This window comes from Dipodomys merriami, unplaced genomic scaffold (genome assembly GCF_024711535.1).
Source record: "Dipodomys merriami isolate MVZ:Mamm:240054 unplaced genomic scaffold, mDipMer1.0.p SCAF_12, whole genome shotgun sequence".
In the NCBI taxonomy this organism is placed as follows: domain Eukaryota; kingdom Metazoa; phylum Chordata; class Mammalia; order Rodentia; family Heteromyidae; genus Dipodomys; species Dipodomys merriami.
In genome coordinates, this window is record NW_027202493.1 from 2348434 (window position 1) to 2370108 (window position 21675).

Consider the following 21675-nt stretch of genomic DNA (forward strand, 5'->3'; position numbering starts at 1 on the left):
TTACAGACAGATGGGATATATTAACTACCAGACAGAAATTAAATTTGTAAGACTAAATCCAGTATTAGCACCTACAATATCTCTGAAAGTTGGAACTTTTTAACTGCTTCATTCTCTAATATATTCCTTAACTTTCTCCCAAAACAGTGCTCTCAAATCCTGAAAAAAATGGAGAACATAAGAAACTCCAGTACTAAGAACGTATAGACAAAAGAACTAGAAATCTCGACTGAAGACTTGAGAGTTTCACATGGGTCACTTAGCTCACTTTATTTGAACCAAACCTAACATTTCTGTGTACTGAATACTGTATATGAGGAGAATATGGATCAGAAAGTTTGTCAGTAGGATTAAAAATTAGCAATATACAGTATTATTCCTATCAAACTTTTTCTCATAAGTTATATTTATAACAAAACTATAATTAAAGTATTTATTACACTGTGTATTACACATTCAGGAACAGAGCAGGGACATTTATGTGTTTGACAATTTAGCATCCACTTCATTGTGCTTATTTGTGTAAATGAACAAGCAACACAAACCACATCTTCCCACATCCAAAGGTAATGCAAATCAACCTAAGTCTCCCAAGAAAAGAATGAACATTGCATTAAATACTGATTTTATGAGCAATAATTGCTGTAATAAAACAAACAACATTATACTTCTTTTTTCATTGAGTTTCGGCTTGAGAAACTGAACAGCAAAAATAAATCTTAAGATTTGAAACATGGCAGAAATGATAGTTCTCTGAAATCTGGGAGATGCATTGGCAAAACCACAGACATAATACACCCCTCACCTAGAGAAAAGCTTTTTATTAATCTGAATTTTGGCTAAGATGACTTCTTGAAGTATAAAGCTACCAGGGAAACTGGCTCAAGGAATGAAGAGAACCAATGGCAATTTCTTACCTGGTAGCAGGTAAGAAACAAACTTTGTATTAGGCCCTCTAACTGCATACTTTATTAAATGACTGAATTAAAAAAAGTGAAATGCTTCATTGTATTTTCTCAGAAGCTAATCAAAAGATGACAAGTCCTACACAATTTGGAGACACAAAGTGGATGCTGAGTGACTAGAAGTCACATCAGGTGTGGAATTTTAGAAAGTTAGTCCTTGGCGTAAATGGCACCATGGCTCTGGCAGCAGATACAAAGGAATGATGCTCTGGAGAGGAGGTAGGGACACTCTGCGATCGGCCCATGGACAGATGAGGGTTCCAGCTGGAGGTGGGATCTGTAAGTAGAGGTGAAAAGTATTTTAGAAATGGATGTTAAACATGACCTCTAAAACCATCCTTACTATGTCAAAATGTTAGGTCCACCCAGGAGAAATGTCCCCTTCCTTTTGTTCTCTTTCCATTCACCCTAGAAGTCCCCACCCAGCACCTGTAAGGCAAGCAACTGGCATGTCAAGGGGTAGAGGGAGGTCCCTCAGGCTCTGAGGTCATGTTCCCATCCTCTGAAACTCCCACGTGGTTTAGGTGGGAGAGGGAGAAACCAAACTGTGGCCCACAAAGCCTGTGGAACAAGAGTATGGCAGGAGGAGAGATTATATAGGGGAGAGCAGGAAGTGTGGCCACAGCAGATGTGGAGGTGGCTTCACCCAGAAGGAGGGGAAATGGCCTGGGGGGGCACCTCCCACTGCCCCCAGGCATGACAGTTGCTTACTTACAGGTGCTGGGCAGGGACTTCTAGGGTTTAAGGGAATACAGCAATGGGAAGGGGCCATTTCTCCTGGGAGGACCTAACACAAATGATAACAGCTTATGTTATTTTTCCCTTAACCCAGAATTCTAAGAAAATTCTAGGATTGTTATCCAAAGCAATATACAGCATAATAGTCTAGAAATCAAGTCATGTACACTGACATCTCCAACACACTGGGAGAGGTGGTGCAACACAGGGCCATTGCGGTCACAGGGAGAGGCTGCCTTGATAGCCACTCACCTGTTGTCTAACCTTGGACAAGTACCTTCAGTTCTCTGGGCCTCAGTCTCTCTCTCTCTCTCTCTCTCTCTCTCTCTCTCTCTCTCTCTCTCTCTCTCTCTCTCTCTGTCATGGGGCCTGAACTCTGGGTCTGGGCATTGTCCCTCAGCTCTTCAGCTCAGGGCTAGCACCTTACCACTTGAGCCACAAGACTACTCTAGCTTTTTCTGCTTATGTGGTGCTGAGGAATTGAACCCAGGGCTTCATGCATGCAAGGCAAGCACTCTACCACTGAGCCACCTTCCCAGCTCCCTCAGTCTCATTTTAAAAAAAGGAGATAACAATATGTGTGTAGCATAGTTGTGATGATTAGTCATTTACTATAGTGCTGGCACTAGTGCCAACAAGTATGACATTTTTATTATTGTTTACTACTATGTTAATCATTTCATTTTTTTAAAATAATCTTTTTTTTTTTTTTTTCCTGGTTGTGGGGCCTGAACTCTGGGCCTGGGAGTGTCCCTCAGCTCTTCAGCTCAAGGCTAGCGCTCTACCACTTGAGCCTTGGTACCACTTCCAGCTTTTTCTGCTTATGTGGTGCTGAGGAATCGAACCCAGGGCCTCATGCATGCAAGGCAAGCACTCTACCACTGAGCCACCTTCTCAGACCCTAATAAAGATAATCTTAAGAAGAAACATTATCAGCCTGTCTAATAATATAGCTATGAGTAGAAACCTGACATTAAAAAATTAGAAGGGGAAAATACTTTAGGAATTTTTTAAAAATGTCATCACCATAGTTTGTATATATTTTTGTTAAATTTCTAATCCCACATAACACACTTCAATCTGCAGACCTGTAGACTTAAGAAAACTGGTAGAGGGGCTGGGAAGATGGCTCATGCATGCATGAGGCCCTGGGTTCAATTCCTCAGCACCACATACACAGAAAAAGCTGGGAGTGGTAGAGCACTAGCCTTGAGCTGAAAAGCTGAGGAACAGTGCCCAGGCCCAGAGTTTAGGCCCCTCAACTGACAAAAAAAAAAAAGGAAAAGAAAACTGGTAGAAATAAATGTTATTGTTACAGTCATCCGTCCTCAAAGATCTCAGCCCACACTGGATCCTGGAACTTGGGAAACACATAGCATTGAAAACTAAAGTGAGTTGAACAAAAATATTTGCATCCATGAAACTCTCCAGAAGTTCCTAATGTAAATCTCTCCCATTTCAAAATTTCACAGTTGTTTGACTATTGATGGATTAGCCTCTGGTGTGTAATTGCTTAAAGCATCAAACTACCTCTGCAACCATCCTACTAAGCAGCAATAGCTGCAGGATGAGTCATGACAAACAGCTCGCCAGTAACTGCAGCTGCAACGGATAAAACAAACAGCCAATGTCACGGAACAAAAAAACCACAGTTTCTGGTTGCTCATCTGAGAAATATTAGTTTAGAAATTGTATGTGAGAAAATATGGACAAGTAACCCTACGTGTTCTAAAACAATACTTTTTAACTAAAAATATGGTAGATGTCATGATTTAGATCTAAAAGTAGGTATTTTAGAGTGTTGAGGATTCAATAAATGACACAGGAGTGGACAAAATGTTTTAAAAACAGCCACTGAGAAAGAGAAGGGGATAATCATCACCTACACAGACGAACTCTTTCCTTTATGTTCCTCCAGCTGCTACAAACACTGAAAGGAAGGCTCAAAATAGGCCTTTTTAAAAAGCTTGGCATAGCTGGGTGCCAGTGGCTCACGCCTGTAATCCTAGCTACTCAGGAGGCTGAGATCTGAGGATCTTGGTTCAAAGCCAGCCTGGGTAGGAAAGTCTGTGAAACTCTTATCTCCAATAAACCACCAGAAAACCAGAAGTGGTGCTGTAGCTCAAGTGGTAGAGCGCTAGCCTTGAGCTGAAGAGCTGAGGGACAGTGTTCAGGCCCAGAGTTCAAGCTCATGACTGGAAAAAAAAAAAAAGCCTGGCTCACACCTGTAATACCAGCTACTCAAGAGGCTGAGGTCTGAAGATTATGGTTCAAAGCCAGTTAGGACAGGAAAGTCTGTGAGACTCTAATCTCCAATTAAATATCCAAAACCCAGAAGTGGAGCTGTGACTAAAATTGTAGAGTGCCAACCTTGAGCAAAAAAGCTCAGGAACAGTGCCAAGCCCTGACTCCAAGCTCTAGGACTGATACAAACAAATAACCAAATAAACAACTTTTTTCACTTGATGGTTAATCAGACTTGAGGTGACATTCCAATAATTTGCCAGCACTTTGGCTATTTAATCTATTTGTAAAGTGAGAAAAACACTTTATAGGGTTTTTGTGAAATTTAGAAGGACTCTTAATACATTCCCTGGCACACAGCAGGTACCTTCAAAATAGCACTGTTGCTATAGAGAGGAACATGCCTGAGTTTGTGCTGCTTGATAATTAGCAATAAGAATCTATAAGCCAAGTTAATTAGAAAATTGTAGCAACAGAACACTCGTGAGCACACAACTGAAATGGCAGAATCAGAAGTCTGGGCAGATTTACCTATAGTCCCCCAACAAGTTTTGCCTATAGATATCAATATTAAGTAATCTTTTATTTGTTAAGGGACATTATTGGCTATGGAAAAACATTTACAGTAAAATACCAGTGGCTCACACCTGTAGTCTTAGCTATTCAGGAGGCTGAGATCTGAGGATTGAGGTTAAAGCCAGCCTGGACAGGAAGTCCATGAGACTCTTATCTCTGATTAATCACCAGAAATCCAGGAGTGGTGCTGTGGCTCAAAGTGGTAAAGCTCAAAGCTCAGGGACACGGGAACAGCACCCAATCCCTGAGTTCAAGCCCCAAGACTGACCTCCCCCTTGCCAAAAAGAATTTATATTCTAGACCTGGGAGTGGTGGCATACTCCTACAATTACAACTTCTAGTCAGGTTGAAGCCAGAGGACTGTAAGTCTGAAGCTAGCCTGGGATATTTAGCAAGTCTTATCTCAAAAAGAAAAACAACAAATCATTAAAAACAAAAAACTCAAATTCAAAAACCAAAAATCGAAATATTCTAAACAAAGGAATGAAATTTATTGTCTAGCTATCATATATTTTCTTCTCTAACACCCACTTAAATATAATGAATGAGGTATATGAAACCTTCCCACTCCTCTTGAAGTTTCGTTGCTTATTAAAGCCATTTGTCACATGGGAGGGCAAGGCAATTTCTGTACTGATTCTTATATACAAAATCCAACATTTAAGTATCTATGAGTCTTAAAATATTAAAGCAAACCAAACCAAATAAACTACTCCCCCCAAAAAAAATCAAAGCAACAACAAAACCAGTATGAAGACACTACAGAGGAAATAAATCAGGATTATCTCTTATTACCAAGTTGAATTTGGTTACATATTTAAGTAACAAGGTAACAGTGATTAGTTTAAAACAATATAATGCATGATTTGATAATTTATTTACTATGTAGGGAAAGCTGCTTATAAAACATATGACTTCATATTTACCTTTAATTCTATGGCTTATCTTCCACTGCTCAAACCTCTGTCTTCATAAATGGTAATTTCAATCTAAGCAGCATGGCTGTTAAGAAAATACACTGTAGAAAGATAATACATAGAGGGAAAAGGGGACTACAGCGAGGTATAGTGGTGCAATGCCTATAATCCCAGCATTCTAGATGTAGAACAGGATGATCACAAGTTCAAGGACCGCCTGAGCTATGTAGTAAAGACCCTATCTAAAAAATGCAACAAAAGTGGGAGAAAAATGAGGGGGGTGGGGGTAACAAGTTTGACAAGAAATGTACTCACTACCTTACTTATGTAACTGTAACCCCTATGTACATCACCTTGATAATAAAATTAAAATTTAAATAAAAAACACCAACACCCTCCCCCCCCACAAATGCAAAGTAAAGCAATCAAGAAACCATCATCAAAAAACTCCCAAGCAAAAAAGTGACCAACACCAGACCAGCAAAATCTGCAGACTTTGCTTTCAATCTGCCTTGCTTATTTTAAAATTATTAGAATGGTTCCCTATTTAAGCAAAATATGCTTTCTCTACTTTGTTAAAAATTTAACAGGTAATTTTGTAATATTCCATGCATAGTTCCTTCACAAGCATCAAAGATTTTTTTAAAAAATCAGAAAGGATGCTTTATTTCTTATTTCTTGACTGAAAATCCATAACAGTAATGAAATTCAGGGATTCAAACATGCCCTAAAATTTATGAAAACTTTCTCTTAGGAGAGGGTTCATGACCCCTGAAGTATAATGAAACTGCTAAAATTATTATCAGCTGCAAGGCCCTGGTTTAAAAAACAATGTATTTACCCATTACTTCAGTTATCAAGCTAAATTAGCTTTTAGCAATTTTATTTATGACTTCACTTAGTGATTTTTCGAAGCTTACTGCCTCTAAAAACATGTAGAGTATGTCCAAGGTAATGAAATGATACATTTGGCAGCTGTAACTGATTTCAACTACTCAGAGGAACCCGAGAACTGCAATTCATTTGGATGACAAGTCTCACCACATTATGGGTTTGTATGTTTCAAAGGGGCTTCAAGTTCAGTTTCTACAGCTGCAATGCATTACTCAGACAACCCCCATTATTACTACAAGATGCCCTAAGAACCGCCACCAAGAAAGATGGTAACTAGAATACTAAACAATCCAGAGATCTGTACAATACAAAGGATGGAGAAAAATGCTTTTAGAAAAAATGTTGGTGACAGGATGCTTATGGTATGAAATTCACACAGAAACTTCCCAAGGCAAATGTAAGAGACTGGAGTTAAATTCTCCTTACCCAATGTCAAATAGTGTCATCAAAATTTTCCTTTTATAAATATTTAGACTTTATAATCTGGACTAAAAAGATACAACTCGAAGTCCTCTCTCAATGGGGTCTGTCAGGAGGAGGCCTTGGGGAGCATATATCTTCTCATTCTGTTCTTGAATATATTTGGAGACTTTCTTCAGAACCTGACAGAAAGAAACCACAGCTTAGTTATAATTTCATCTAATTTATCTTCAAGTATCAGACAGATCTCAAAATATTCAGATGGTAGAGTAAATTTTTAAGGCATGTTGTAAGAGAACAAAATTCTGATTATCTGGCTGGTTACAATAAGTTGCACAGTGTGCTGTTCTTTTCAAGTCAAAGCAGAGTAAATGCAAATGTATATAAAAGTATGATAAAGACCCAACTCCATTCCTTCTTACCTCCCAGTCTCAGTCTTAGACAAGGAAGAAATAAACAGATTATATATACAATGGCTAGTGTTGCTTCTACTTCACAACTGATAACAAAATGGGGCTAGTTATTATCACTTCTTCCAATATCAAAGTCCTTGGCCTTCTCTTTTTTTGTGGGGGTCCGGTCATGGGGCCTGAACTCTGGGCCTGGGCATTGTCCCTCAGCTCTTCAGCTCAAGGCTAGCCCTCTACCACTTGAGCCACAGCACCACTTCTGGCTTTTTTCTTTTTGCTTATGTGGGCCTCATGCATGCAAGGCAAGCGCTCTACCACTGAGCCACCTTCCCAGCCCTTGGCCTTCTCTTTTTAACACTTAAGAACTGTTTCTTCCCTCCTTTGTACATTTTTTACCTATTTTAAGCAATGACACAAGGTTGTCCTTTTAACAAGAGTGAGCTCTGTTGGGTACAATGGCATATGCCTGTAACCCAGGAGGGAGAGATCAGGAAGACCGTGGTTTCAGGATCGGCTAGGGAAATGTCAATGAAACCTCATCTCAACAAACATGCCTATGGTCCTAGCTATACAGAAGGTATAGGTAAAAGGTCTATCCAAAAATCAACTAAAGCAAAAATGGCATGGGTCAAGTGGTAGAACAACCACCTAGCCAATGCAGGCCTTGAATTCAATTCCCAAGATACCCCTCAAAAAACAGTGATAAACAACCATACCACATAAACCAAACCAAACGATAAACAAATAAACCTGAAGGGAACCCTGAAAATTTAAAACTAGAAAGTTTATTTCCTTTGCAAAACAAGTTAATTTAATTGAGTTTCTGATCAAGACAAGAATCTTGCAATATTTCTATGTTTATATGTAGTGCTGTTCTGTACTATGCTCTTTCTTATTTTCTAGACAGGAACTTCAATGTATACGTTTAGTACTAAGCTTGTAAAAGTCAAAGCAAATGGTGACAAATACCAGATACAGTAAAAAAGGAACTTCTAGAAATAGCAAAATCTACAGCTTTACTAAGGCAATTCTGAGGCAGATAAGCTAGAAGAAAATCTTAATAGTTTCATTCAAAACCAAACAGTTACATATTTTACTTCATGCTCCCTCATCTTATCCCTTTTTCTAGCTCTAATGTTTAAATTAGGCTTTGATTCAGCTCTTTAAATTACTATACATCTACTTAAATTTACACTCTTAGCAATGATAACGTTGCAAATGTAATCAGAACATAAAGGGAAAAAAGAACTGTATGAAAATAAAGTTGGAAGTTAAGCAATAATATCAAAGTGTATGATGTACCAGGCCAAACTAAACAAGTAGGATGTTACAATTTAGATGATTGCTGTAATTGATTTAAAATTTAAATGTACTCTAAATAATTCTCTTAGTGAAGGAAAATAAAGTTTACTCATTTTACATCTTTGGAGATATAAAAACAGTGTGATATTATTGAAAAAGCAATCTGCCTGGCTCTCTAATAAATTAAAAATACTATTTCTGAAAAAAGAATTTTTTTTCCTACCAAATTGCCTGGTACAATACATATCACTATCTCATTTGCAGCTTTCAAAGAATCTGAACTACACTTGGGTCATTTTGAACAAAAACCTCCTTAGGCACTATCTTAGATCAGTGTGTCAATCATCCTGAAGTAATGAACAAAAGGAAGTAGCTCATAAGGATGTCCAACTTAGGACTCTCAATCTTCTTTCCAATTTCCTTCTCAGCAAAACTGCCACAGTGTAAAACTGGAGATTGAGTCTTCCTTCATCCCAGTTCATTAATACTGGAGAGGACACTCAGAAAAATGAGTGCATGCCTGGTTTTGAAGGAAGGCTCTCTTCAGAACAATTTTCCCACTTCCTCTACTTGGGCACAGGTTATGAGTAAAAAAACAGCATTCCTTTATTTGACTCGAGTAACTGTTGCACCAAGTTTTAATTTAAACTTAAGTAACATTCACAAGTAGTTGAGTAAAGGTTTAGAAAGAAAATGATTAGTTTTCTTTTTGTATAAGCTCCAGATCCTATTATACTACTTTGGTAAAGGAAGAATTAGCTAAACTAGGATGCTTATAAACTTCTCATCTCTTCAGCAATATGAACCATCAATATACTCATATTATAGTCCCTTATACTACAACATCAAGCACCATACTCATCACAAGACACTTTTGGTTCATCTTTTACTCACACTTTATTATGTTTGATAAATCAATGTCGAAACAAAGCATAACATTTAACAGAGTTCCTTGTTCTCAGGTTCTCCATAAAACCTGAATTTGTATAATATTTACAAAATGAAACACAATAAGCCTCCAGAAAGAACATTAAACTGGAGATAGTCTATTCTATCTTCAAGAAAACCAGTTCCAGTGAGGCTCAGTGAGAAAATCAGGATCTAGGTTTTCAGTGTCCTCCTAACTGCTGGCTTCATAGCTCATAGCACACAGGCAAAAGGGATGCTTTCTAGCTGATAAACAAGGGAGACAGTTACAGAGGAGAACCTCTACAAGCTCATTTGTTCCCTACTTATAATAGATGACAACAATAGGACAAAACACTGCAGTCTCCATGTTCACTTCAAATCAATAAAAAGCATACTCTAGGGTAAAAACACACAATTGTTCCAGCAAGTTTTAAAAGGCTGATTTACAATTTCAAAAACTTTTAACCAGCATAACAAAGTACAAGTGTTAGTTATCATATTTGGTGAACCATTTATAAACTAGAAATTTTAGTGTTTAAAACAATAGACCCTAAATGACTCAACCCTGTTCTTTCATAAAATAAGTAGCACAGAAATTCCTAGAGGACAGACTAGGGAAAAGGGTTATTGTCCTTACTTTTCTGTCATTTTACCTAAACTAGATATTTAAAAAGTTTTCTAGACCATATATTAATTATCCCAGTTATTAATTTTACATGATATAGTTATTCACTTTCAGTTTCTAAACATAATCATCTATTTAAAAAATGTAGTCAGGTTTTTTGTTTTTGTTTTTGCCAGTCCTGGGAACTCAGGGCCTGGGCACTTGTCCCTGAGCTTCTTTTGCTCAAGGCTAGCACTCTACCACTTGGGCCACAGTGCCACTACAGGCTTTTTCTGTTTATGTGGTACTGAGGAATTGAACCCACGGCTTTATCCATGCTAGGCAAGCACTCTACCACTAAGACACATTCTCCCAGCCTGTAGTCAGGTTTTTAAGTCTTGGTTTCTTAACTACTTTTATTTAGTCTTTACTTGCTTTATAATATATACTCTATAAAAAGAGACCTTGAATAAAACTATAAAGGAATAGCTTATATATTCTATAAACCCGTGTGTGTGTGTGTGTGTGTGTGTGTGCGCGCGCGCCTTGTGCTGGTAGCTCACACCTTGTAATCCTAGCTACTCAGGAGGCTGATATGTGAGAATCTTGGTTTTGTCCAGCCTGGGCAGGAGAAGACTATGGGACTACCAAAAAGCCAGGAGTGGAGCTGGGACTCAAGAGGTAGAATTCCAGCCTTGAGCCCAAAAAATAGTAGAGCAATGCCTAACAAGCAAGAGGCTAAGTTCAAACACCAGTACTTAAAAAAAAAAAAAAAAAACACAAAAAAACCTTGCATGACTTCACAAATACCCGATTAAAATGGCCAGCACTGGTGGCTCATGCCTAATCCTAGCTACTCAGAAGGATGAGATCTGAGGATAGAGGTTTGAAGCCAGCCTGTGCAGGAAAGTCTGTGAGACTCTATCTCCAATTAAGCACCAAAAAGGCTGAAAATGCAGCTATGGCTCAAGTGGTAGAGTGCTAGCCTTGAGTGCAAAAGCTCAGGGACAGCGCCCAAGCCCTGCGTTCAAACCCCAGGACTGACATGCATGTGCATGTATGCAAGCACGCGTGTGCGTGCACACGCTCACACACACACAGTACATACAGAAGTGGAGCTGTGCCTTAAGTAATAGAGGGCTAGCATGAAGTAAAAAAGCTCAGGGATAGTGTCCTGGCCCTAAGTTTGAGCCCCATGATCAGCACAAAAATAAAAACAAAAAAACCTTATATAGATGTAACTTCCCTCCTTTGTTATATTCATCTCCTTCCCAAATCTTGGTTTTATTATCAACATGTCTCTTGAAATAACTTGCATTCTTCTAATCTCAGTGCCTGTTTCTGGTCCAAGCAGTGATCACCTTTACTAGAACTTCGTGGGATCTTCCTAACTTGTTTCCCTATTTCCAGTCTTAAGCTTTTGTCCTACAGAGCAAAAAGATCTAAAGGTCTTTCTGTGCCTCTTATTGTGGAAAAAGCTTTGAATAGCTTCCCTTTGTACTAGAAACAAAATTTACATTTCTTTATTCATTCCTGCATGAAACAGATCCTGCTTGCCTTTTCAAATTCACCTCTAGTCATTTTTGCCCCTCCTCTAGAGTCACACCATCCATCAATTTTCAGTGCTGGTGAACCAGCAACCTTCATTCATTCCCCATCTGCCTGAATTACATTGAGTGGCAGGTTAAATGTCATCACCTTAGATGTGTTTTCTGGTCACACAGTCTAAATCAAGTCCTTCTTATTATTTTCTGTCAAAGGCAGGGTTTTTTCCTTCACTTATCACAACTTACAATTTAGATGGTTTTGCCAGGCACAGGGTCACAACTGTAAATCTAGCTACTCAGGAAGCTGAGATCTGAAGATTGAGGCAGGAAAGACCAGGAGACTCTTACTACTAATTAACTACCAAAAAGCCAGAAGTGCAGCAGTGGCTAGAGCACCAGCTATTAGCAAGAAAGTTAAAGGACAGAATCTTGGCCTCAAGTTCAAACCCAAGTACTAGCATACATGTGTGCACAAGCATGCATGCCCACACAGAATTTAGTAGTTTTACTTCCTTCCTTGTTACTGCCAGTTTGTTATGATTAAGTTACAAACTCCACAAGGTAGGTCAGCAACCACTTTTGCCTTATTCTGGTATGTCCCAGACACATTGCTTAGTATACTGCTTGGCACATAGGCTTTCAATAAATGTTGATCAAATAACAGGTCTCTTGGCATTCACTTACCAAAATGTGTTATCAAAGAGAAGATACTAAAACTCAGCAGACTGAAAACTGATACTAAGCCTTGTTAACTTTTGATTTTTGAAAGGTAAGTTAGCTGCTTCTCTAAGTGATAGGACTTAGGCTACTTATATATATATATGTGTGTGTGTGTGTGTGTATATATATGTGTGTATATATATATATATATACACACATATATATACACACACATATTTATACGTAAGATATAACTATAGTTAAGACTAAGAGGATACACATCAGAAGACTTGTTAGTAACCACAGCAGCATTTTGGCCAACAGCTTACAGTATTTTAGGTGCAACTATACCTGCTCTCCATCACATGGAGTGTAAGACAATCACAGGATATTTCTATCAGGTAGGATACAATATAGATGGTATTTACAGTGCTTCATTCTTTAAACATTGTCAGACTTATTGGATTTGTTGATCCACAGTGATCAACTTAAGGCCATTTATTTCACACATTCAAAGAGTACCTATTATACTCAATACATGTTAGGAATTAAGAGGAATACAAGAATGGCTAGATCATTGTCTATAGTTGAACAACAAATAGGACAAGAACATAAGCTGTTAAATTATGAAGTAGAATATGACAGGTGCTAAAAATGGGATAGAAATCAAATGTTATAAGGGTACAGAAGAGAGAAATAATTCTGATTAGAAGTCAGGAGAAGTTTAATGGAAGTGGGAAATAAGAACTGGTGTCATTTGAATATGGGAAGAATGCCATTCTAAGTGGAAGAAAATAACATAGGATATCTTCGGTGACTGATAAATAATCAGATTTTTTTGCCAAAGAAAGAAGGGAGGGGAGACAGCTGGTAAGGTCAAACTGGAAGTTAGCCTGAGAAGATTCAGCTTGACCCAGTTAACAGTGAATGGGAAGGCAGGGAAGGTCTCTAACTTAGCAGGAGTGGCAGGGGAAGGTCAGTGTGTTTTATGAAGACACAGGAGACAGATTGGAAATACAAAAGATGAGTAATGAGTCAGAAGACTATACTCCGATATTGACAGGAAATCATGAAAGTTAGTAAATGGGAAAATGAAAGGTATTTTAGTTATTGACAATTATTTTCTCCTTTTATCCTTTGCACCTAAAGATGGCACTAGAAAGAAGGAGTGTTATTGATCAAAATGGTGAAGTGAGAGATTTGAATTTTGGACATTTCGAGTTGAGAAGTCAGCTTTTCTGGATCTGATAGGCAGGTAGGAAGAGAAGAAGAAGAAGAAGAAAAAAACTCAGGTGATGTCAGAAATTAGGGGTAATAAAGCAAAAGGATTCTTAGAAACCTGGATAGAATGAGAACATACCTATTTTCTACAGCCACCTTACTTTTTTTCCCCATATATATTTTTATTTTAAAAATACTGTGCAGAGGGCTGGGAAGGTGGCTCAGTGGTAGAGCGCTTGCCTTGCATGCATGAGACCCTGGGTTCGATTCCTCAGCACCACATAAGCAAAAAAGAAAAAAGCCGGAAGTGGCGCTGTGGCTCAAGTGGTAGAACGCTAGCTTTGAGCTGAAGAGCTGAGGGACAGCGCCCAGGCCCAGAGTTCAGGCCCCACGACCAGACCTCCCTGCCCCCCCAAAAAATACTGTACAGAGGGATTATAGTAACATGAGTAGGGTAATGAGTACATTTCCTATCAAGCATTGACCTTCTCCTTTGTTTTTCCCCTGCCATCCTTTTTCTCCCCAACTCCTCCCTACACTCTCCGACTCTGAAACTGTAAAGTTAGTTTTAAATATACTGTCTTATACATCTCATGGTTACAGTGGGTCAACCTGTATCCTTATTTCAGCATTTTGTTATATCCCTTCCCCTCCCCAAATTATAAAAATGTGTATACAAGATGCAGGACAGCAGCATCAGATACAGTGAAAACAGGGGTTATACTGTGGGGGAAGAACATACAAGAGAAACAAGAGAATCACATAGTACATTATAAGTATGTTAAAAACAATAGCAAGAAGGAAAAAACCACTTGTGTCCCTGTCTTGGAGTTCATCTTATATGGTCATATGTAAATAGCTTTTGACCTTTTTTGGTTGTACTAGTTATTGCAAATAAGGGAAGCTATGGGACCTATTTTTCTTTGGGCCCGGCTTACTTCACTTAGTATAATTTTTTCCAAATCTTTCCATTTCCTAACAAATGAGGCAATGTCATTCTTTCTGATGGAGGCACAGAATTCCACATATACCACATTTTCTTGATCTATTCATCTACTGAGGGTACAGCCACCTTAATTATAGGCCAATCTGAATACTGGTATATCAACTCCAAGAGGACATACCAATTTGATCCATTTCTGAAACACTTGGACTCATTTCTAGGTGCTCTGAACATAGAACAACAAAATATGAATTATTATTATATAAATGCCCATATAGTTAATTGTTGCTCTGTAAACTTAAGTATGTAATAAACTTCTTTATGATTTTAAGAGACTTTTGTGAATACAAATGTAACGTACCTTCTCATAATGGGTTTCCATGCACAAGAAGATGGTATATGCTGTTAAACAAGCCAAACAGCCTTCAAGATATGACTGGCCCCCAAGCTTTTCTGCTTCTGCATAAAGATTATTTAGAGTTCGAACTGTTTCTTCAAATTGCTGCCTATCAATCTGTAGAGAGGAAAGAATTTAAAATTAAGTCTTCAAAGAAAGATCAGAAACTCACCAATACTTGCTTTCATGCTTTTGGGTTTTTTTTTGGGGCGGGGGGTGTAGTCTTAAAGAGACTGAACTCAGGTTTCATGCTTGCCAGGTAGACTTTCTACCCTATGAGCCTTCCCCAACCCCTTAAAAAAAATTGTGATTTTTTATTGGTGGGCGACAATTTTAGTCCTAGGCATAACTACATTGGGTACAATTGGTATAGCCCCTTTTGGGGTTGGTCATTTTTGAGGCAGGAACTTGCTTCAGGCCTTAGCTTTCATACTCCTCCTTATGTTTTCCCATGTAGCTGGGGAGATAGGCTTGTACCACTGTACCCAGTCATCATGCTTTTCCCATAACTGGGATGACATGTGAGTACCATTAAATTCAGCCCTTGGATGAGATGGGAGTCTACTGGTAACTACTTTTTAGGTGATTAAATTTGGACCCAATCTAAGTTACTGCGTGGGGTTTAATTTTATCTATCTCATGAATACTGAGTAGCTTCAGGGCTTGATTTAGTACTTCTTTATATTAGATTTCAAGTAACTTAATTAAACTACACAATCTATTTGTAATTTTTCAGTCATACAATTTCTTCAATTTACTTATACTCATTTTTATTAAATACCTTCTATAAGATACCATGATCAGCCTAAAAAAATGCTGTTTCAATGCTTGAGTTTAGTTATGCTAGCAGACAGATATGCACACATAAAAGCGCAACACAGTGAGTACTATTAATAAAGGCATATATAAAGTACAGTGGGGGCACAAAAGGAGGAAGTTCCCTTTACTTGGGGAGTACTATTTAAGATAGTACTAAAACACTGGAATTTATATTCCTTCCCATAATGAAGAGGGAAAAGGAATGGTATTTAAAACATTGATCAGGGGCTGGGCATGTGGCCTAGTGGCAGAGTGCTTGCTTAGCATGCATGAAGTCCTGGGTTCGATTCCTCAGTACCACATAAACAGAAAAAGCCAGAAGTAGTGCTATGGCTCAAGTGGTAGAGTACTAGCCTTGAGCAAAAGAAGCTCAGGGACAGTGCCCAGACCCTGAGTTCAAACCCCAGGACTGGCAAATAAACAAAAAATTAAAAACTATTCATCAAAAGGAGCAAATTCTATATTCTATTTGCCTAGTCTCCTATTTTTTGTTAACACCTGTTTTGTTACTAAAAACTACTGTTGAACTGACACATAACTCTTTACACCAAATCATTCCTGTTACATCTTTCTATTCAGTGACATTATTGTACGTTTAAAGTAGCCATTCACTGCCCAATGATAGTTTAGTCAAAAGACAGACTGCATATATATTAGTTCTTCAAGATTATTTAATTAGTTACAGCCTTCTTAGTTTGTGGAAGACCACTATTTCACACATGAGGAAATGATCTGAAACATTTCTTGATCATGTGCTGTACACTTATAATACTATGATTTAATTTTTCTCTCTAGTTATCTTTTACATTCTTCTTCTAGTAGTGTTTTGTATATTTCAAATGTCAATACTTTTATTGATTGTGCTAGTCAACTTGTGAACTCAAGGCCTGGGTACTGTCCCTGAGCTTTTGTGCTCAAGGATAGCACTCTACTACTTGAGCCACAGCTCCACTTACAGCTTTTTGGTGGCTAATTAGAGTTGAGAGTTGCACAGACTTTTCTGTCTGGGCTGGCTTCAAACTCCGGTCGTGGGGCCTGAACTCTGGGCCTGGGCGCTGTCCCTCAGCTCTTCAGCTCAAGGTTAGCGCTCTACCACTTGAGCCACAGCGCCACTTCTGGCTTTTTTTTTTCTGCTTATGTGGTGCTGAGGAATCGAACCCAGGGCCTCGAGCATGCAAGGCAAGTGCTCTACCACTGAGCCACCTTCCCAGCCCTTTTTTTACAGTTCTGTGGCTTGAACTCAGGGCCTGAAAGCTGTCCCTGAGGTTTTATGCTCAAGGCTAGAGTTTATCATTTAACCCATAACTCCTCTTCTGGCTTTTTGGTGGTTAACTGGAGGTAAGAGTCTCACAGACTTTCCTGCCCAGGTTGGCTGTAAACAGAGATCTTCAGATCTCAGCTTCCTGAGCAGCTAGGATTAGAGGGTGAACCACTAGTGCCAGGTTCATACTTTGGGAATTTTTTTTAAAGCCCTTACCAAATCACTGTAGATCTTCTGTCACATGCCTCTCTTATTCCTAAAACTAATAACTTTATGAGTTTTTTCTTTCTTTCATGAAATCCTTCTTTAAATATTCAGGAGAAAAAACCCCAACCCCCACCCCCCAAAAAAACATTAATATATTCTAGGCAAAAGTTTCCAAAAGAAACTTTGTGTGTGCTTGTTTGTTGTAAGAGATGAACCTAGAGGCTATCTCCCAAGTTTGGTAACCACTCTACCACCGAGCCACATCCCCAGCTCAAGAACATGGCCTTGGAAAGCATAAAACAATTCTTGATCCACTTTAAGTTATTAAAATCTTTTAGGTTAGAAGAAGCTGTGATCAGTTTTGTCTTTAGTATAGAAAGTAAGGATAATTAAGACCTTTAGTATAGGTCTTAATTGTCAAGTGGTATGAGAAAGTTTAATGTCACCTTCAAAGTACTTTTAACTTTGTTTTTGAAAAGGAGCTTTGCTAATCCTGAGATGCTAAGATTATAGGTGTGAGCCACCAGAGCCCAGTATTTAAAGAATATTTTGAGTTTCTGACAAGGGAAGGTTGGATATAGATTGTTTCAAGATGTGGTATCAGAGTTGTTATCTGGGAACCTAAGTCTCAGTTCTCCTTCCTTCAGAACAGAGAATGGCTCAGTGAATAAATGTTAATGGCAAAGTGCCATATGCATCTGATTATGCCTAAATTAATGCCTTGTGCATTAATCAAGTTTGATTTCTTTGAATTATTTATCCTTTTTTTTCGGGGGGGGGGGGGGGGAATAAGAACTGAATCCAGGGCCCTGTACTAGAGCTACTAGAGCTACTCTCCCAGCATTTTTTTTTTTTTTTTTTGAGATAGGATCTTGCTAACTTTGCCAGTTATAACTAACTTTGTCAGGGTACACTTGAAGGCATGTCCTTCTGCTTCTGCCTCCCAAGTAGCTGTGACTGTAGGGTGTATGCTAGCATACATGTCAATGCCTTAAGTTTCTTTAGGTAAGATTCAGAACCATGAGATCCAAATCAGGATACTCTTATTTCTTTCACATTAGAATTATTGTTTATACCAAGAATATCAATTCTTAAATTATTCCGAGATTGTAATGCTTTACTAGTTGGAAGCAGGCCAATTAGAAGAAAAAAGGAATAAAGCATTAAAAAAGAAAAACATTAAATTAAAAAAAAAAGCTTCTGATAGGCTAGGGGTATGGCTCAGTGATAGAGCACTCAGTGGTAGAGTATATACCCTGGGTTCAATCTTTATCACCATTAGGAAACAGCAGTAACAACAAACAAGCAAAAAACAAAAAGGGAAGTTTCTGAAAGGTTATTATAAAAAAGGAAAACTTTCTAAAAAATCATGGAAGGGCTGGTTGCCAGTGGCTCACACCTGTAATCCTAACTACTCAGAAGGCTGAGATCTGAGAATGGTGGTTCAAAGCCATCCCAGATAGGAACCTACCTCTTCTCTACAATTAACCAAAAAAGTGGGAAGTGGACAACACAAAACATTTACATATTATTTTTTATTCTATTAAGTAGCTAAAAGGAACACCAGAGTAATCAGCAACATGTCTAGGGTAATTAATAAACAGAGAAGAAACTTCTCTTCACATAAAGCAAGGAAAACAACTGTACCATTTAAATTTGAACACAACACAGGTGGGGAAAAAACAAAGCTTCTTCAAGCTCTTTTAAGTGCAAGCCAGTGTTTTAACCCAAATATCTAAAAGAAAATTAAAGGTCACAACTGAATAGTAACATAAAATTCCACATAACAGTACCACAGGAGGCTCAGGTGTATATAAAGTCAAAGAAGTAAAAGGATTCCAGAAGTTAGCAACATCAATTTCCTGTAACACTATCAGTAGTGTTGTGTCTACACAGGCTTCTGTACTGAGACAATAAATGATCTACCACAAACATAGTGGAAGACTAGTGTCTGATTCTGCATATATATGTTTGGCTCAAGTGTGAGGTGGAACTTTGACTTTTAAACCTATAAACAATGGTATCTTGTAACATGCCCAATAAGTGTGGTAAAAGAATATTCATATGTTGATTTGACAGAAAATAAATTGCAGAAAGTTACAATTTCCACTAGAGGCTTAATAATAAAACATCTGATTCATTCATGTATATCTTAACAAGTAAGTTACAAGTTGTGATGTTATTTAAAAATAATATTTGGTAGTTTTAGCTTACTGGCAACACGTTCAATGTCTATCTCTCCCAACCACTGTTTAAACGCCCAACTATTGTCACAGATTTAACTAATTATCATTGACAACAAAATGTACTGTTCACATAGCATTTCACAAACAAATACAAACATTTTTTTGAGACCAGATCTTGCTATACATAGCACAGGCTGGTCCTGACATCAGGATCCACCTGCTTAGTTTTCTGAGTGCTGGAATCACACAGTTTATGCACTATATATTTAAGGTGGATTTGATCTTTAATTTTGGGTCACTAGCCAAAATACACTTATAAATCAAGCTGAAGGAAACTATAAATGATCATTGTTCATTTTCCAACTTTGGCAATTAGGCAGAACCTATTTCGATACAAACCAATCATTGCTGGCACTAGACAGAGATCAAACCCTGGGTCGCACACACTCTAAGCACTGGAGCTCCAAGCTATAGCCCCAGCCTACAAACCGACTTTAAATGACTGCTACACATTTCTCCAGTAAAACTCATCTCCACCCACTTAATCTATGACCAGCATTTCTTGAATCCACACCCACTTCATGCCTAGTTCCCTCCCTGCTGTCACTCACCCTCCATATCAAAGAGGAAACATTCATAAAATTTGATTCCAGCTAACCAGGAAACAGAATCTACATAGTATGGCTCAACAACAAAAGAATTGCTGTATGGCTGGGTGTATACATATGAACACAAGAAAACACACACACACACACACACACAAACACACACAACTCCACTGAACTTTTACAATAGGATACAAGTGTTGTGTATTAAATATATGAAAAAATAGAAACAAACCTCAGTCTCATTTCTATAGGCAAAGATGTCCAAAGGACCTATATCTTGAAGACAGTTTAGATATGCAAACCAAACAGGTAGCTCCTAGTAATCACTACTGGGAGTGACTGAGTTCAAGGCCGGTTCTGAGATATTTTCCTGTCTGGGGCCAAGCAATGCTCTACATTTTTCAGGTTCCAAGAATGTCTGTCTGCCCCGCCTGGCAGCAGTAATATCATGGTGACCTATGCGGCCAGCACAGTGATCACAAATGCCAGTCATGAGTATGATGATGTTTTCTCTTGGTAGAGAGGTAGGAGGATATAGTACACAACTTGTTGAGTGGGGTGGCCTGGAGCTTCAAGAATGTACTCATCATAGTTGTCAATCACCCAGAATTGGGGGAGGAGGGAAGGAGCAACAGAGTAATGAGACTGCTGGGTACAACAGGTTGCTGGCACTGGGCATCATAAAATTCTATAGATCACACCACGGGGTTTGGCCTTACTCACTCTTCCCCAAGCACTAATGTAACCTTCGCTGGCCATGTTCCTCCTGTCCTGTCTGTTCCTCCCCAGAATCGTGAGACATCCAGCAGGCCGGAAGTCGGCCTACCCCATCTCCGTCTTCGGGAGTCCCCCTCCCTGGCCCCGGGACAGGTGCGGGGAAGCTAGACTGCGTACCCTGTTCTCCAACTCTGCGGGAAACTTGGTCTGGAACTGACAGCGTGTGCCACTGCTGTAGTCGCGCTGAATGAACACCTTCCCGGACACCGGCGCCTGCTGCGGCCTCATGGCGAGGACAGGACCCGCCGCCCTGCAAGTTCAGAAAGGAGGGGCACCTTGGTCAGATCCCCGGCCTGGACCCGGGATTCTGGCCCGCCAGCCCCTAGGACCCACCCAGCGCCCAAAGCTGCCCAAGGCCTGCGTCTCGTCTCCCCCCTTCACCCATGCTGCTGCAGGAAGGCTTAAGCTACCGCCCCTGCCCAAACCCCGCGCCCCCGAACATCCAGGTTCGGTCCGGGAAACACGAACCCGCCTCCTCGGCCCTCCAGCTGCTGTCGCGCTGCGCTCGCCGTCACTTACGCTCTGCCGCAAAAGCCTTTTCCCCCCGCCCCTTAGTTCAGCCTCCTACTACAAGTCTGTACTCCGCCCCATCTGCTGGCCGTAAAGCGACCCTGCCACGGCTGCGCGCTGCAGTGTGTGTGGGGAGGGCGGGACCAGGCCCACCCCTCCTTCTCCCCCACGGAGGGCGGGGCCTTCCCGGTAGGAAGAGGGCTGTGGGGGCGGGATGGGCGGGGGGAGCTGTAGTGCCTTTAGCTGGTAGAGGATGCCAGGTTTTGAGATACGAGGTTTCCCGGATGTACAGTGGTAAAAAGCTTTCACTGTAAAGGGTATTTTCATTCTCCCTCTCCCATTCATTAATAGGTCATTTTATTATAAGAGCATTTAAAAACTTTTAAGATTTAGGCCTTAATATTGTTTTTACATTTTAAGGTAATTTGCCTTTTGACAAATGCATAAAAACCTATTTAAATATTACATTTAGTTTCAATGCTTTTAGAGTAAGGTTTATGAACAATTTATGTGAAAAGTACGATTAGAGTATGAGCATTTTGCTGAAATCAGTGAGGGAA

General features: G+C 39.3%; 1 protein-coding gene across 6 annotated transcripts; it reads right to left on the reverse strand.

The window, feature by feature from the left end:
• Window positions 1-419: 419 nt before the first annotated feature.
• Golga7 (golgin A7) lies at window positions 420-21128 on the reverse strand. Of its 6 annotated transcripts, none has more exons than XR_011370750.1 (7): window positions 21074-21128; window positions 20723-20855; window positions 14712-14864; window positions 6835-6936; window positions 5450-5512; window positions 1681-1752; window positions 420-1242 (listed from the first exon to the last, which is right to left on the reverse strand). XR_011370750.1 is itself a non-coding variant. In XM_070016106.1 (6 exons), the coding sequence occupies exons 2-5, from the start codon at window positions 20831-20833 to the stop codon at window positions 5465-5467; spliced, it is 414 nt and encodes a 137-aa protein (XP_069872207.1). In that variant the 5' UTR covers window positions 20834-20855; window positions 21074-21128; the 3' UTR covers window positions 420-1242; window positions 5450-5464. The 6 variants fall into 6 exon arrangements, 3 of the variants coding, with proteins under 3 accessions (XP_069872207.1, XP_069872209.1, XP_069872208.1); XR_011370751.1 differs by having other exon boundaries at window positions 5450-5517; XM_070016106.1 differs by lacking the exon at window positions 1681-1752.
• Between the last annotated feature and the right edge of the window lie 547 nt (window positions 21129-21675).